At 35.6% G+C, this 15,185-nt stretch overlaps 2 protein-coding genes across 2 annotated transcripts; one reads left to right on the plus strand and one right to left on the minus strand.

Moving 5' to 3' along the window:
• Positions 1–4,499: 4,499 nt before the first annotated feature.
• Positions 4,500–6,490, plus strand: LOC121764250 (jasmonate-induced oxygenase 2-like). Its single transcript, XM_042160305.1, has 3 exons — positions 4,500–5,180; positions 5,572–5,905; positions 6,002–6,490. Exons 1-3 carry the CDS (start codon positions 4,708–4,710, stop codon positions 6,236–6,238), a joined length of 1,044 nt encoding a protein of 347 aa, XP_042016239.1. The 5' UTR covers positions 4,500–4,707; the 3' UTR covers positions 6,239–6,490.
• Positions 6,491–8,262: 1,772 nt separating this feature from the next.
• On the minus strand, positions 8,263–8,730 carry LOC121777684 (secreted RxLR effector protein 161-like). The gene has a single exon (XM_042175025.1). It carries the CDS (start codon positions 8,728–8,730, stop codon positions 8,263–8,265), a length of 468 nt encoding a protein of 155 aa, XP_042030959.1.
• Between the last annotated feature and the right edge of the window lie 6,455 nt (positions 8,731–15,185).

Consider the following 15,185-nt stretch of genomic DNA (forward strand, 5'->3'; position numbering starts at 1 on the left):
TGCCCGCAGTATTGATACACTGTGATAGCAAAGCAGCTATAGGTAGAGCACAAAGTGGCTTTTATAATGGTAAGTCTCGACATATTCGTCGGCGACATAATACCGTAAGGTAGTTGATCACAAGTGGCATTATCTCAGTTGACTATGTAAAGTCAGTGGATAACTTAGCGGATCCGTTAACAAAAGGTTTAAACCGTGATCAAATGCATAAATTGCTAAAAGGAATGAGACTGAAAACCACATCTTAAAAGATGAGTATAGTGGTAACCCAACCATACGATTGGAGATCCCATGGGATTGGTTCAATGGGAAAACGAAGCTATACAAATCTTGCTGTAACACTCAGAAGATTTTAATCTTCGCCCATTCTTTAGAAAGCATTGAGTGTTGTAACCTGCACGTGGTAAGAGGTTAAGTCTTTTGACTTTTAATGATTCTTGAAATCTCAAGGAGATGCAGTATGACAGGATACTCATGAAAGAATCAGCTATGTAAGTGAGAAGTGAGGCCGCTTCGTGTGTGTGAGTCACTTATGAATTCCAAAGAGGTGTTCCACGGCCGAAACGGACACAAACGTGAGAACTGATGGAGTTGAGACAATATTGTGTTGATGCTATTGACTAGGCATACACCAAGGAGGAATAGTTCAAGGCATCGTGTCCACTAGTCCGCCGGTATGTCCGATAGTGTTGACTATGGAAGGTTCAAAACCACAAGTTACCTCTCCAAATACAGTATCGTTTCCTGAGAACTGAGCAAAAGAGTCTGCATACATGCATTTGTGTCTAGTGTTGGTTTGAGCTTGCAGCGCTCTAACCAATGTGGGGGATTGTAGGAAAACGTGTGGAATTTCCAAAAGTCTAGGCTTTTGGCCTTTCACCACCTTTTACTTTATGAGGTGCCTTGATGGTGAGACTTTTCACTTGGTCTTTCCTCACCTATTAATAGATGGGTTTTAGGAGAAGAGAAAATAACAAAACAAATCACTCTCTCTTCTCTCTAGCTTAAGCATTCTAGTTCGCATTAGGAGCATTGCATTGCTCGGTTCTCGCCTCCAATTCAAGTTCGCCGGAGCCTACGAGTTTGAGGTGCTTCAACTCGATAGGAGGAAAGTCGTTTCATCTTTGGGGACATTACGCCAATCCGTGAGCACTAGCCGGGGGGTATTTCGTCTTGCGGAGAGAGGGTCACCTCGACTTGACTTGAAGAAGAATATAGTTTGCATCTTGTTCCTTTTATTGTATTTACTTTGTTTCATTTACCTTCCAGTGTTTGTGTTCTTTGTAATAGCAAGGGTTGCCCGTGTAAAGGCCGCAATATTTCCAACATTGTGCTAGTGTAAGATTAGGCTAAGAGTTGTTTCTTTGCCTTCGTTGTCTTAGCTTGGTGTGCGTAGTTCCTTTTTGGTATCATTTAGTTAGATCACACTTGAGCAAGTCTTGGACAAGCAATTCACGAATCTCCTCATGAAGATTCATATAAAGTAGTTATGACACAACTCGACGGGTTTACATTATTCCTAGATAAGTACTTCCTCTGTCCCAAGGTAGTTGAATGATATTCTTTTTTGTAGTATTTTCCAAAGTTAGTTAAGTCATTTCCTAAGGTAGTCGAATTGTATTTCTTTTTTTATTGTCCTTAGGTAGTTAAGTCATTTTTTGGCAAAAACTTTATTCTCTCCTCTTTACTCCCTCGTTATCTCTCATACTTTATTTTCTCTTCACTCTAACCTTAAACATCAATTTTATAAAACTCGTGTCCAAAATATATAACTCAACTACCTTGGGACGGAAAGAATATTTGCTAGCCCTAGTTACATGATTACGTACCTTTTAAGTTCATGTCTTTCTTATTTAAATGTTTAGCCCTAGTTAAACTTAATTCATTTCATTTCAAGACTAAAGCAACCTAATTGCCCTACTCAGTACTGGGAGGAGTCAACAGAAACCTACCACGATGTAACTCCAAAAGGCTTATATTATTAATGCCCTTAAATTAAACTCTAAGTCTTTTACAAGGTTTATCTCATCAAAGAAAATCAAGCTCAATTTAACTATTACAAACGTGTATTGTACGTAGTGAATCACTTGTAAATGTTATACAACTTATTTTGTTCTCGACATAATAATTGGAGATATTTTGTTTATAATTTAAAAGGCTGATGTATGAAGGGAGTTAAAAGTAGATCGGTCATTAGAAAGAACAACGGATGATATTTTATTTACCAACTGATTGAAACGCAGTGGAGCTGTGGTGACACTGAGGTCACAGATTCAAATCACGCCATCTATTGTGAGGCTTTTGATTTTAATACGCAAACCTGATCGAATAGGATTAGTCGAACTCCAACAAAGGGCAAACTCGAAACACATGTGATCAAACAAAAAAAATGATATTTTCAATTTAATGTAGTAATTGGCAATTGCATGCAATAAAAGTTATTTACTGCATGCTAATATGAAAATAATGTGGGGTGTGAACACCATGAATAGTTACACATCACCCTTTCAATATTTAATTTGAAATAATTTTCGCATACTGATGATAAGGCTCACCCTGAAAATATTTTTTATTTTGCAACGATAGAAACAATATTATTCTACAACGTCGATAGCTACATTTCACCCTTTGAATACTTAAAGTGTCATTAACAAGTGGATATCTATCTATTTTTGCATTATATAATTAAATAAATTTTAGTGGCGAAGTCAATTAAGAACTGTCGCTCACTGTCACTAGACAAATTAATGTGGAAGTATACCTTAAAAAGGTGTATAATGTCTGAATAGAATGTTCTTCGATTATATCCTAGCAAGATCAAATAGGCACGTGGCTTTTGAATAAGAGTATGGTACGTGTAATATGCTTGTCATTCTCAAAGTTCGATTTTTTATCTAGAGAATTGGAATATGGAAAGTCATCAAATTTGATCTCAATACAAAATGTAGACTAAATCCTAAATTGATTTCTATATAAAATACATGCCAAATTCTAATTATGAAGATTTACTAATTAGATGATCAATAATCAACTAAAAATACGGAAGATCATTATTAATCAGTTTTACATCATTTTATGAAATTCGAATTTGAGGTCATTTCCATACTACTTTAGGTCATTCTTATTAAAATGATCTAAAAATGACCTTCGTATGTTTGATTCTGTGATCTGTGTAAAGATTGAATTTTGCATAGATTAAAATATCTACCGAACTAAATGTTAATTCTTTTCAAAGACGAAGGGGAGGAGTAGTATTTTTTAAATAAAAATATTTACGCCCACATGAAAAGAATATATTGTAGGCAACTACCCCTAGCTTATTTAGATCATTAGTATAACTTAGATAGTGGTCTTCAAAAACTAGTCTATTTAAATCATCAATCAATGAAATCAAATTATGTGCTCCATTCTTTAGTTTGTTGACCATTTATTTGCACATGTTGTAATTAGTGGAAACTTATTCTTTTTTACTTTACGACTTCGAGCTATCCTTCAAATCTTATCATGTGGAGTATATATATCTGAAAAAAGATGCAAAATTATTTAGTATAGAATATAAATATCTCCCTAACCACTAGACGCACATTGATTTGCGTGTTTATATTAGATGAGACTACCTACATGCACTAACTTTATTCACTTCATGACTTAGTACGAGAAAATTAATTAAAATACTATATTAACCATAAACAAAAAATTCATTTCTTCACATGCTAATTAACCTTAATTGATATATATATGTTGATTTTTGACCAGTGTATAAACCCAATTAAATTAAATTTGTATGTATCTACATAAAAACGACAAAAGATACCCCTTTATCTTTTTAATCCCGACATGAGACATTTTACTTAACCTTTAAAAAATGAAACAAATAAAGATTAGCCAGCAAGTCACATTTGACATATACTCCCTCTTTCTCATAAACATATCTCCATTTTCCATTTTTGGATCGTTCCACAAAAAGAGTCATCTGCCTTTTCTGATACTCCCTCCTTCCCCACTAATTGACACCAATATCCTCTTTCGTACATTCCAAATTAATTGGCACCCTTACTTTATCTACTTTTTGTAATGAACCACAAATTTCACTATCTTATTCCACTCACATTTTATTATAAAATTGATATATAAAAGTAGGATTCACATTCCACTAACTTTTTCCACCACTTACTTTTCACTGCATTTCTTAAAACCCGTGCCAAGTCAATCGGTGCCAATTAATGGGGAACAGAAGGAGTATGTTTTTCTCTCTTATGAGATGGACCTGATTCTCCAGTCTCCACTAACAATACTTCAATCACTTTTTCTTTCTACATCTCTCATACTTTATCAATTTTACGTTAAAACTCATGTCATTACGGTACAGAAGGAACCAAAACATTTTTTCCTCTACATAAAGTTAAGTCATCCCCACGATTTAATAATGTATGTTATTCTCAGACGAGTTCCACTTGCTCACGGCGCCGGAAATTCTTACCCCTTTTCTATCCTATAATAACTAGTGTATGTCTATATATATATGCATCTATTTCTCTTCTCTCACTCCACTTATATAGTAGTATTAGTAGTAGTACACAACATGAAATCCACGTTGCACTTCAAATTACGTCGACACCATTTATTTCACACACTAAACTAACTCCCCATCTCTCTCTATATAAATAACCACACAAACCCCTCTCCTAATTCATTCCCAACCAAAAAATGACGACTACGGTGCAGGCCTGGCCCGAGCCCGTGGTCCGGGTCCAACATTTGTCGGACAGCGGGATCCGGGTCATACCCGACCGCTACGTCAAGAAGCCTGCGGACCGGCCGGGCGCCGCCGCCAGCGAGGGCTCCGCCTGCGACATTCCGGTCATCGACATGAGTTCCGGCGATGCGGCGGCGCTGATCGACGAGGCGTGCCGCGAGTGGGGGTTCTTCCAGGTGGCGAGCCACGGCGTCTGCCCCGACCTCATGGCGCGCTGCCGCGAGGCGTGGCGGGAGTTCTTTCAGCTGCCGCTGGCGGAGAAGCAGAGGTATGCTAACTCGCCGGCGACGTACGAGGGCTATGGGAGCCGGCTCGGCGTCGAGAAGGGGATATCTCTGGACTGGAGCGATTACTTCTTCCTTCATTTTCTCCCCATTGGGCTCAGAGATGAGAACAAATGGCCAACTTTACCTGTTTCATGCAGGTTAGTATGATGTTGTCCACTTTGGGTCGGGCCTTATACTTGTAGAGTTTTATTTGCAATTTATTTATATGTACTAACTCTGTTCACAAAAAATAGACCCGGTTGTTTATGGTACGAGAATTGGTAAAGTAAGAGAGATGTGAAAAAAATAACAGAGTAATAGTGTTAGTGGATTGTGGGGTCTACATTATTAGTATTAATATTTAAATGTTTAAAACATTCCATATTTAGAAATTGGTGTAATTTTGGTAGACATACTAAAGTGGTAAAAATTGGTCTATTTATTTTTTTTACGGATGTAGTGTAATTTAACTTGGTTGGCGGTGTTTTATTGACTATAGTGATGAACTATGAAATTGGAGATATAATGGAAAAAATGTGTTTTGTGTAGGGAATTGGCTGCGGAATATAGTAGAGAAGTGGTGGAATTGTGTGGAAAATTGATGAAGATTTTGGCGAGAAATCTTGGGCTCAGAGAGGACTACCTTTTAGAAGCATTTGGAGGAGAGGAGGAGTTGGGTGCATGCATGCGTGTTAACTATTACCCAAAATGCCCTCAGCCGGACCGCACCCTTGGCCTTTCTTCGCACTCCGATCCTGGCGGTATGACCGTCCTTTATTCCGATGAAAACGTCTCCGGCCTCCAAGTCCGACGTGGCGACACCTGGATCACCGTTATGCCCCAACCCAACACCTTCATTGTCAACTTAGGCGACCAACTCCAGGTCAAAAAACTTACTTTAAATGACACAAAAATACGGATATGATTATATATAGTCATTTTTTAAAAATAATCTCATTTGTTTTATTTATGAATTTAGATATTGAGTAATGCAAATTATAAAAGCGTGGAGCACCGCGTGCTCGTGAATTCGGCCAAGGAGAGGGTATCGCTGGCATTCTTCTACAATCCCAAGGGTGATAAGGTCATTAAGCCGGCCGAGGAGCTGGTCTTGCCGGGGCAGCCGTTGCGATACTCCCCCACCACTTATAACGACTACCGTCTCTACATTAGGATGAAGGGTCCTTGCGGCAAGTCTCAACTCGAATCACTATAATCGATTTCTAAATAAATTAATTACTATATAAATAAAAACTTGTATTTTCTCTCCTTATATAATTTGGTGAAGTATTCAACTAATTACCCCAAATTTAAGGAAGGAAGGGTATATTGGGTGTGATATTTATTTGAGTAGATTATGTATGATGTAATTTATGTTATTTGTTTTATGAATGTTATGTAATTTGGAATATAATTTTAACTAGCTAAGTAGTCATTTTTCATTATTGATGTCATAATTTTATTTGTATTTAGAATTTCTTTTACAACAAAAGAATGACATTATACAAAAAAAAATGTGCATATTTGAGATCAACATATCACCAATCTATTATTAGATGATGATTGAGAACGACTTATATAATCTCCAACAAATGTCCCACCAATTTGATTTTAAATTAATGTTATATGATCGACTTAGTTTTCGGATCTGGTTTGATTAAGGAAAGAGAAGTGATAGGATTTGAATCCAAAAAATCAAAGCAAAATAATTAATTGAATTATTGCGTGGTCATTGCCAATACATATATAGTATAATGGTAATAGCAAATTTTATGTGGACGTCTACACAAGTCGCGATCATGGGCAACATTTTCCTCTTTTATGTGGTAATCAATGGAGAGAGATCAATTGATTATGTACGTGGCTTCTTTATTTTCACATTTGAGTTTCTCAATCAAATGCAGATTGTAGGGATCAGATTACCCGGATTCACTAATTACCGAGACCTCTTTGGTCTTGTACAAGATAGCTCAGTCAAACTATCACCCACACGACTGATTTTATACAGGTAAAGCCTAGCTATTACAACATATATAGCTAACTATCTCGGACCACGCACTCTTGATTGGATGCGCCTCTGGACTACTGAGATCCCTGCACACTTGAAAACCCTAGTTAGTAGACAAGGAAAGATCCTCTCGGATCTAAACAAATAATGCAGTAATAAAAGAGAAATCAAAGGAATCACATAGATCTAGTAGCTATGGCTCAACCACCCGCTAATAATACAGATCTATTCACCAAAACCACGATCCAAGGGAGCAACATTAAATCCAACCGTGAAAATCTTCACACACCATAGATTACAACCCCAAACCACTCTATTGCACCGGATCTGTCCACTCTCTAAGCCCACAACCACAAGAAACCTCTCAACAAGAAACCCTAACTTCTCTGGAACTCACGCAACCGAACCAGTTGCTTTCTCCCACTCACACTCACGTTTAATCACTCAAATAACCGTGATAAACCATAGTGAAACAACCAGAGAATCATCAGAGAAGAAGAAACACAAGAGAAACTCAATAGACTCGAGAGAGAGAGAGAGAGAGAGAGAGAAGTGAGAGAAAGAGAGAGTAAAGAATTGAATGAGGCGGTGAGAGGAAGATGGGGTGTATATCATCCGGGAAAACGGGCTAGGGCAAACACAGCCCAACACATTACCTGGGCCTAAATAATTCTCGGGCCCAAATAATAGTCCACCAATAAATCAGCCCATATAATCAACATACTCCACATTGGACATTATTTTGGGAAACTAATTGCACTATTAGCTAAGGTTTTGAATCATCATAGCCAACAAGGCAGTTCCCACAGCACCAAAAAACCAAGTTCACTTGCATAGGGAAACCACCAGGTTTGCCTACTAGAATCCAAAGGGGCTGACACCCATTAGTCTATAGGACTTAGTGCCTCCAGCCACCATACACCCTTACCAAAGTAGTCAGGTAACTGAGGTTTTTTATACCCGGGGACATGCAGCTACCCTAGGTCAAAATGCAAATACTTAATGCAGAAAAGAAGTTTTTCAAGTGGTAAGCATTTGGTCCCCATGTCAGCTGGGTTTTTATCAGTGTGCACTTTTAAAAGATAAACATCATTCTTTTCTACAATACCTCTGATGTAATGAAACCTTAAATCAATGTGCTTAGTTCTATCATGGAAAAAAGGATTTTTACACAATTGAATGGCAGACTGAGAACCAGAGAACACAACTGGAGGAGTTTTCACAAAATTGAGTTAAGAAAGTACTCCCTTCAACCAGACAGCCTCTTTCATTGCCTTAGTAATGGCAATGTACTCAGATTCAGTAGTGGACAGAGCCACTATATGTTGCAACTGTGATTTCCAACTTATACATGATCTGCATACAGTAAAGACATAGGAGGTGGTGGACTTCCTCTTATCTCTATCATTAGCATAATTGGAATCAACAAATCCAGTCAATTTAACACCTTCTTCACATCTAGAATAGCACAAACCATACTTTGCAGTATTTTTAAGATATCTCAACAACCATTTCAAAGCCTCCCAATGAACAGGACCAGGATTAGATATGTATCTACTCAAGCAAGACACAGCATAGACAATATCAGGCTTAGTGCTAACCATCAAGTACATCACAGATCCAATAGCATTAGCATAGGGAACTTTCTTCATGGCATTGATATCATATTCAGATTGAGGGCACTGGTCTTTACTCAACATAAAATGAGCAACTAAGGGCACAGAAGCAGGCTTAACAGCTAAGGGCACCGGATGATATACATCCCCCTTCTCTCACCGCCTCATTCAATTCTTCACTCTCTCTTTCTCTCACTTCTCTCTCTCTCTCGAGTCTGTTGAGTTTCCCTTGTGTTTCTTATTCTCTGATGATTCTCTGGTTGTTTCACTATGGTTTATCACGGTTATTTGAGTGGTTAAACGTGAGTGTGAGTGGGAGAAAGCAACTGGTTCGGTTGCGTGAGTTCCAGAGAAGTTAGGGTTTCTTGTTGAGAGGTTTCTTGTGGTTGTGGGCTTAGAGAGTGGACAGATCTGGTGCAGTGGAGTGGTTTGGGGTTGTAATCCGTGGTGTGTGAAGAGTTTCACGGTTAGATTCAACGTTGCTCCATTGGATCGTGTTTTTGGTGAATATATCTGTACTATTAGCGGGTGGCTGAGCCATAGCTACTAGATCTATGCGATTCCTTTGATTTCTCTCTTATTACTGCATTATTTGTTTAGATCCGAGAGGATCTTTCCTTGTCTACTAACTAGGGTTTTCAAGTGTGCAGGGATCTCGGTAGTCCAGAGGCGCATCCAGTCAAGGAGTGCGTGGTCCGAGATAGTTAGCTATATATGTTGTAATAGCTAGGCTTTACTTGTATAAAATTAGTCGCGTGGGTGATAGTTTGACTGAGCTATCTTGTAAAAGACCAAAGTTGTCTCGGTAATTAGTGAATCCGGGTAGTCTGATCCCTACACATATCAATCTCGTTAATGGTGTGCTAGTTTCATTTTTAATTTATAATCATAGATGTAATCTTATCAATAATTGTTAGACGTATAACATCTACGTATTATAACATACTTTATACTTATATTTTTAAAATAGATGGTAAATTGTTGTTTGAGAAAATTCATGTACAAATGGTTTCTTATTACATTAAAATAAACAAAATTACTATAAATATTTATGTATTAAATTACTGAAATGTAATATTTTTCAAAACAATATACTATAAATTGGTCCTAATTTGTAGTAGTACTTAATTTGCTCCATTTAAGTTTGAAATATTGATTTGTTTCATATCTTATAAAAGTAGTTGAATTGACATTTCAATAAAAGGAAAAATTGACTTCTTTGTATTATATTGGTTGCAACATCACTTTTTACATGTTGTCAGCTGCCATTTATGGAAATCAGTAGTAGTATTTTTTTGCCCTCATGCATGATACTATACATTTTCCGGCTAATTTAATTGACGAGAATCTTGTGTTATTTTTTGTATGATGAAATTAAATAATTAAAAGAGTACGGAATGAAGATGAAAAGAATAGAATCAAAACAGGAATGGAACGATAATTTTGAATCCCTTCTTGTGCATGCTAAATGCGAAGAATATAGAGCACAATTATTATTCCTTATACAGGAATGGAATAAACTGTACACGCACACTAAACACACTGACACACAACGTTGGGGTTGTTGGTTTGCAAAATTGTATCCCGAGATTAGTTATGTAGTGTGTTTGGTTCATGAGATTCAATACCACGACTCAATCCTAGATAGATAATCATGAGATAATTAGTTAGCTAACCCCCTATGACTAAAATAATCTCACAACTTTATCCTACATTATATCTTTGTACTATTTTATCTAGAAAACCGAACACTACCATACTGTACACACACTATATGTATGTAGGATCTTTCATGTAACTATTTAAATGAGTTTTTAGTTATAAATTAGTAAAATTGATATGAAAACCAAAATAGTTTAACAGAAATTATAAATTAATTACTGACAAATAAACATAACACTACAAAAAGCGCGATATATTGACGGAATCAGTGACGGAAAATTATCCTTCTTTAATTATTGGCGGAATTAGTGACAGTATGAGTTTCTGAAAATAATAACATTTTATTGTTGTTAAATTTAGTGTCGGACAAATCAGTCCCTAAATTTTTTATTGACAAGCTTTTTAAAGACGGCTTCTTTTCGGCGGTAATCTGTCACTAACGTTGTTTAGTGTCGGAATTTCGATGATTAGTGATGGATATTTCCGTCACTAAATGGCGAGTTTTTCGTAGTGTAATATAATAATTATAATTAATATAACAACCTTTTCTTTTTAGTTGAGAATACAAACAACATTTAAGGTGCTTAAAGAATCGAATCTGTGACATCCCTAACCCGAAACATGCATCAATTTGAATATTGATATATATATATTCATTTATTATTGCATATTTATAATGTTATATATATATATATATATATATATATATATATATATAAGTGTGCTATGTGACCTTGAATAGCTAATTTAAGTACAAGTGCATGTGTAATAATACGTATGTGTGTGCATGGGAGTGTGTAGTGCATGAGAAATATATATATTTTGATAGTGATCCTAAATGAGATATAAATAATAGTAGTAGCATAGTTAAAAAAAAATACATGTGTATATGTTAGCATGTACGTGGTCACTAGTTAATAGTGCCACTAATCATATTGGACAAATGTCAAAGAATGGACTACATAGTATGCATGCTGCTTTTTATTTTAATATTTATAATTGATATCAGTAGCATTAAGTTAATTTTTTATATATAACTTCCTTTGCATGTTTATATATATATGCAGAGGTAGTGAATTTGGAAAAAGAAAAAAAAGGGAGAAAAGGAAAAATGAAATAAAAGAAAGAAAAATAGAATAGTAGTTGGAGACGAGAATAGTAGTTGGAGACGAGAGCAAAAATTAGAAGAAGAAATAAGAGTCATAGATCGCAAAGCAGAATTGGGATTTTAGTTAAATTATTTATCTTAAGGTTTGTATAAATCACACTTTTAATTCTACATGTTTTATTTGCTTCTTTGCTAGGTGTTAAACAAAATGAATGATTTGATTATATGATGGGATCCAATATGATTATGTGTTATTTGATATAGATGGTGGAATATGATATTGATACTTTATTGGTGCAAATGATATGTTTATGATATTGATTATGTGAATCATTGGATTAAAGAGGATCTGTGACAGCCTTGTACTGGATCTGAAATTTTAGAGGGACCTATGAGTCCAAATACAGAGGGACCTTCGGGTAAAATACAGAGGGACCTATGAGTCCAATTACAGAGGGACCTTCGGGTCAAATACAGAGGGACCTATGAGTCCAATTACAGAGAGACATTCGGGTCATAGAGGAATCCCGGGCAGATACCAGGCTTGACTGTTACAGAATAATAAACTGAATAGAGTGACATATGTATATGAATATGAAATGGTTTATTTTTAAATTATGTTATATATTATTTCTGATTATATGTATTGATAAAAGAATATGTTTGATGTTTGTATCATGTGAGATTAAAGGTGAAAATTTATATACACTGAGTTGTGGCTCATTTAAACCACTAAATTTTTCAGGAATAAGATAGCAGTAAGTTTTGACTGACATGGGTCATAGGAACTCCACGTTTTATCAGGTTCGGCGGCTGACGCATATTGGCAACCTTCTCCTCCTCATCATTTTGCATGTAGATAAATGTATAATATATAGAGTGGTGAGAGGGTTCACTACTTTACAGGATATTTTGAAATATGTAGCGGATAAGTGTTGGTTTGAACCTATATAATAGGTGTGTTCTATGAATTAGATAAATGTATTGATTGCGTTTATGATAAGAGATTTATTTATTAAAAGAGTATACGTCAGAGTGGTTGAGGTGTCACAGTTTAGGTGGTATCAGAGCGGGGATAGAATCCCGCTGGGACATAGTATTCATGTATATCATATGATACATTTCGGTTAGAAGTTTCATTTGCATTTGTATTATCATAAACATGTCTCACTGAGGAGAGAAGGGTCAGCCGCCCTGCATCATCAATTAATTATAGAAACATCTCATATACATATTGCATCATATGGTGATTTCTAGTAAATACATGGACCAATGATGAGTCAAAGAGGTAGAAACATTAAATAGCACTGAAAAGTGGAATTGTTGACTTTGTGAGACTACTGATCTGACCGAGGCCGAGATATGGTTGAAAAGGATAGAACATGTGTTCAATCGGATGAGTTGTATGTCAGATGATCGTTTTGATTACACAGTGTCTCTTCTTTGAAGCAATGCTTACTATTGGTGAGAAACAGTCCCACAAACTATTATACAATCTTTGGTACTAAGTTCAGACGATTTCTCTAGAGAATTTAATGATAAATATATGCAAGAAGTGTATTGTGATGATGGAGTAAAGAGAGATTCTGTCTTTAAAAAAGAACTATGTTTGTTGTTGATTATGAGTTTGCATTGTTTCAGTATACACGGTTTATCTAGATTGCGTGGTACGAGGTAATTCAGTTGAGCTGCCAGCGGATATTGATTCCTTTTTTCATACACAAATTTGATATTATCATGAGTATAGATTGGTTGTCGCTTCATCGAACTAAGATAGCTTATCATGTAAAAAAAATGGTAATATAATCATCGAAACGAGATCGAGTGATATTTAATGGTATCGATAAATTGCAACTTGTCTTATACTAGCTACATCGGCTTTTCGATTTATTCAAAGTGGAGATTTGCCTAGATTAGCACCTGATCAAGAGACAAAATTCACTATTGAGTTACTACCAGGTACTGCATCTATTTCTATTCATCCTTATCAAATGTCTTGATTAGAGTTTCAAGAGTTAAATAAATAGTTACAAGAGTTGGCAGACAAGAGATATGTATGACTCAATGTTTTACTTTGGAGAGCACCAATATTATTTTTGAAGAAGAAAGACGACACACTGCGGCATTATATACACTATTGGAAGTCGAATCAAGTGACTGTGAAGAATAAATATCTATTGCCGAGAATATAAGACTTATTTGATCAATTTCAAGGTATGCAACTGTTTTTGAGTACTGGTTTTCGATCATGACACCATCAGTTGAAGATAGCTAAAGAGAATCTTGCAGAGACACCATTTTAAACTCAGTACGACTATTATGAGTTTTGGTTATGCCTTTCAAATTAACTATTGCACCTACAATTATTTATGGCATTGGTGAACGAAGTCTCTCAACCATTCCTATATCACTTAGTGATTATTTTTAATTACTTACTATTATATTTCACGAAGTACATATGAGCATGTTAATAATTTGCAGTTAGTATTACAAGTTTTGCGAGATAAACATCTTATTGCAAGGTTGGGTAAGTGTAAGTCTAGCTAGATCATATGGTATTATTGGGACACATGGTATCAGGTTGAAGAATAGAAATGGATATACATAATATTGAAGTATTTGTCAACTGAAAATGATTCTCGATTATGGTTGAATTGATGAAGATGTTATTACGGAAGAGTTCTCCTCTTATATGGGGTGAAGCATGTCAAAACAGTTTTGATGAGTTGAAGCATTGATTGACTATGTCGTCTATATTGGTTATTTCCACAGGTATATGATATTATGTTATTTACAGTAATGCACTGCAACATGGATTTGGTTTTCTTCTATTAAAAAAATGGAAAGTTTATTGCTTATGCGTCAAGGACAATCACGAGTACATGAAGCTTCTTATTCTATTTCTGATCTGGATTTAACAGTGTGGTTTTCCTTCTAAGATTTGGCATCATTATTTGTATGGAGGACTTCATCGAATTCTGGTTGATCACGAGAGTTTGAAATATTTGAAGAGTAAGAAGGAGTTGAATATGAGACTAAAACATTGGATGGACATTCTTACAGAATATGATTGCACCATCGAATACCATCTTAAGAAGGTGAATGTTGTTACAGATACATTGAGTTACAAGTCAAGCAGAGTGATTACACATATGCAAATAACATCATTATTAAAGTATTATTGTTGGCCGAAGAGGAAGAAGAAAGTCGTAGAGTTTGTTTCGAGGTGTTTGACGTGTCAAGATATTAAATCAGATTATCATATGTCAACATGTTTGTTGAAGCCTTTAACTATTCTAGTCTCAAAATGAGAACACATTACCATAAAATTTGGTACAGGGTCACCGATAGTACATTTCTTACCTATAAGATGGCGTTGTTCGTTATATCACTTAGCTGAAAAGTATGCGAAAGATGCAACACAATTATATGGTATTCTATCTTGTATGTCTAGAGGTCCGCAATTTACTATCTATGGAGACATGATTATATTTTAGTAATATTTTTCACCCTTAGAAAGATGGTAAGTCAGAGAGAACTATAAACACGTTGGAAGAAATGTTTTGTGCTCGTGTTATTGAATTTCAGGGTTCATGGGATGAGTATATTCTGCTGATAAAGTTTGCGTATACTAACCAGTTTCATTTATGACACTGTATGAGACATTGTATAGTAGAAAATGTAGAAGTTCTATATAGAGATTCTAGAAGTGTCAGAGATTATTAGAGAAACTGTTCCCAAGATTGACATTACTAAAAACATATTGAAA

This window comes from Salvia splendens, chromosome 2 (assembly GCF_004379255.2).
Source record: "Salvia splendens isolate huo1 chromosome 2, SspV2, whole genome shotgun sequence".
NCBI lineage: Eukaryota > Viridiplantae > Streptophyta > Magnoliopsida > Lamiales > Lamiaceae > Salvia > Salvia splendens.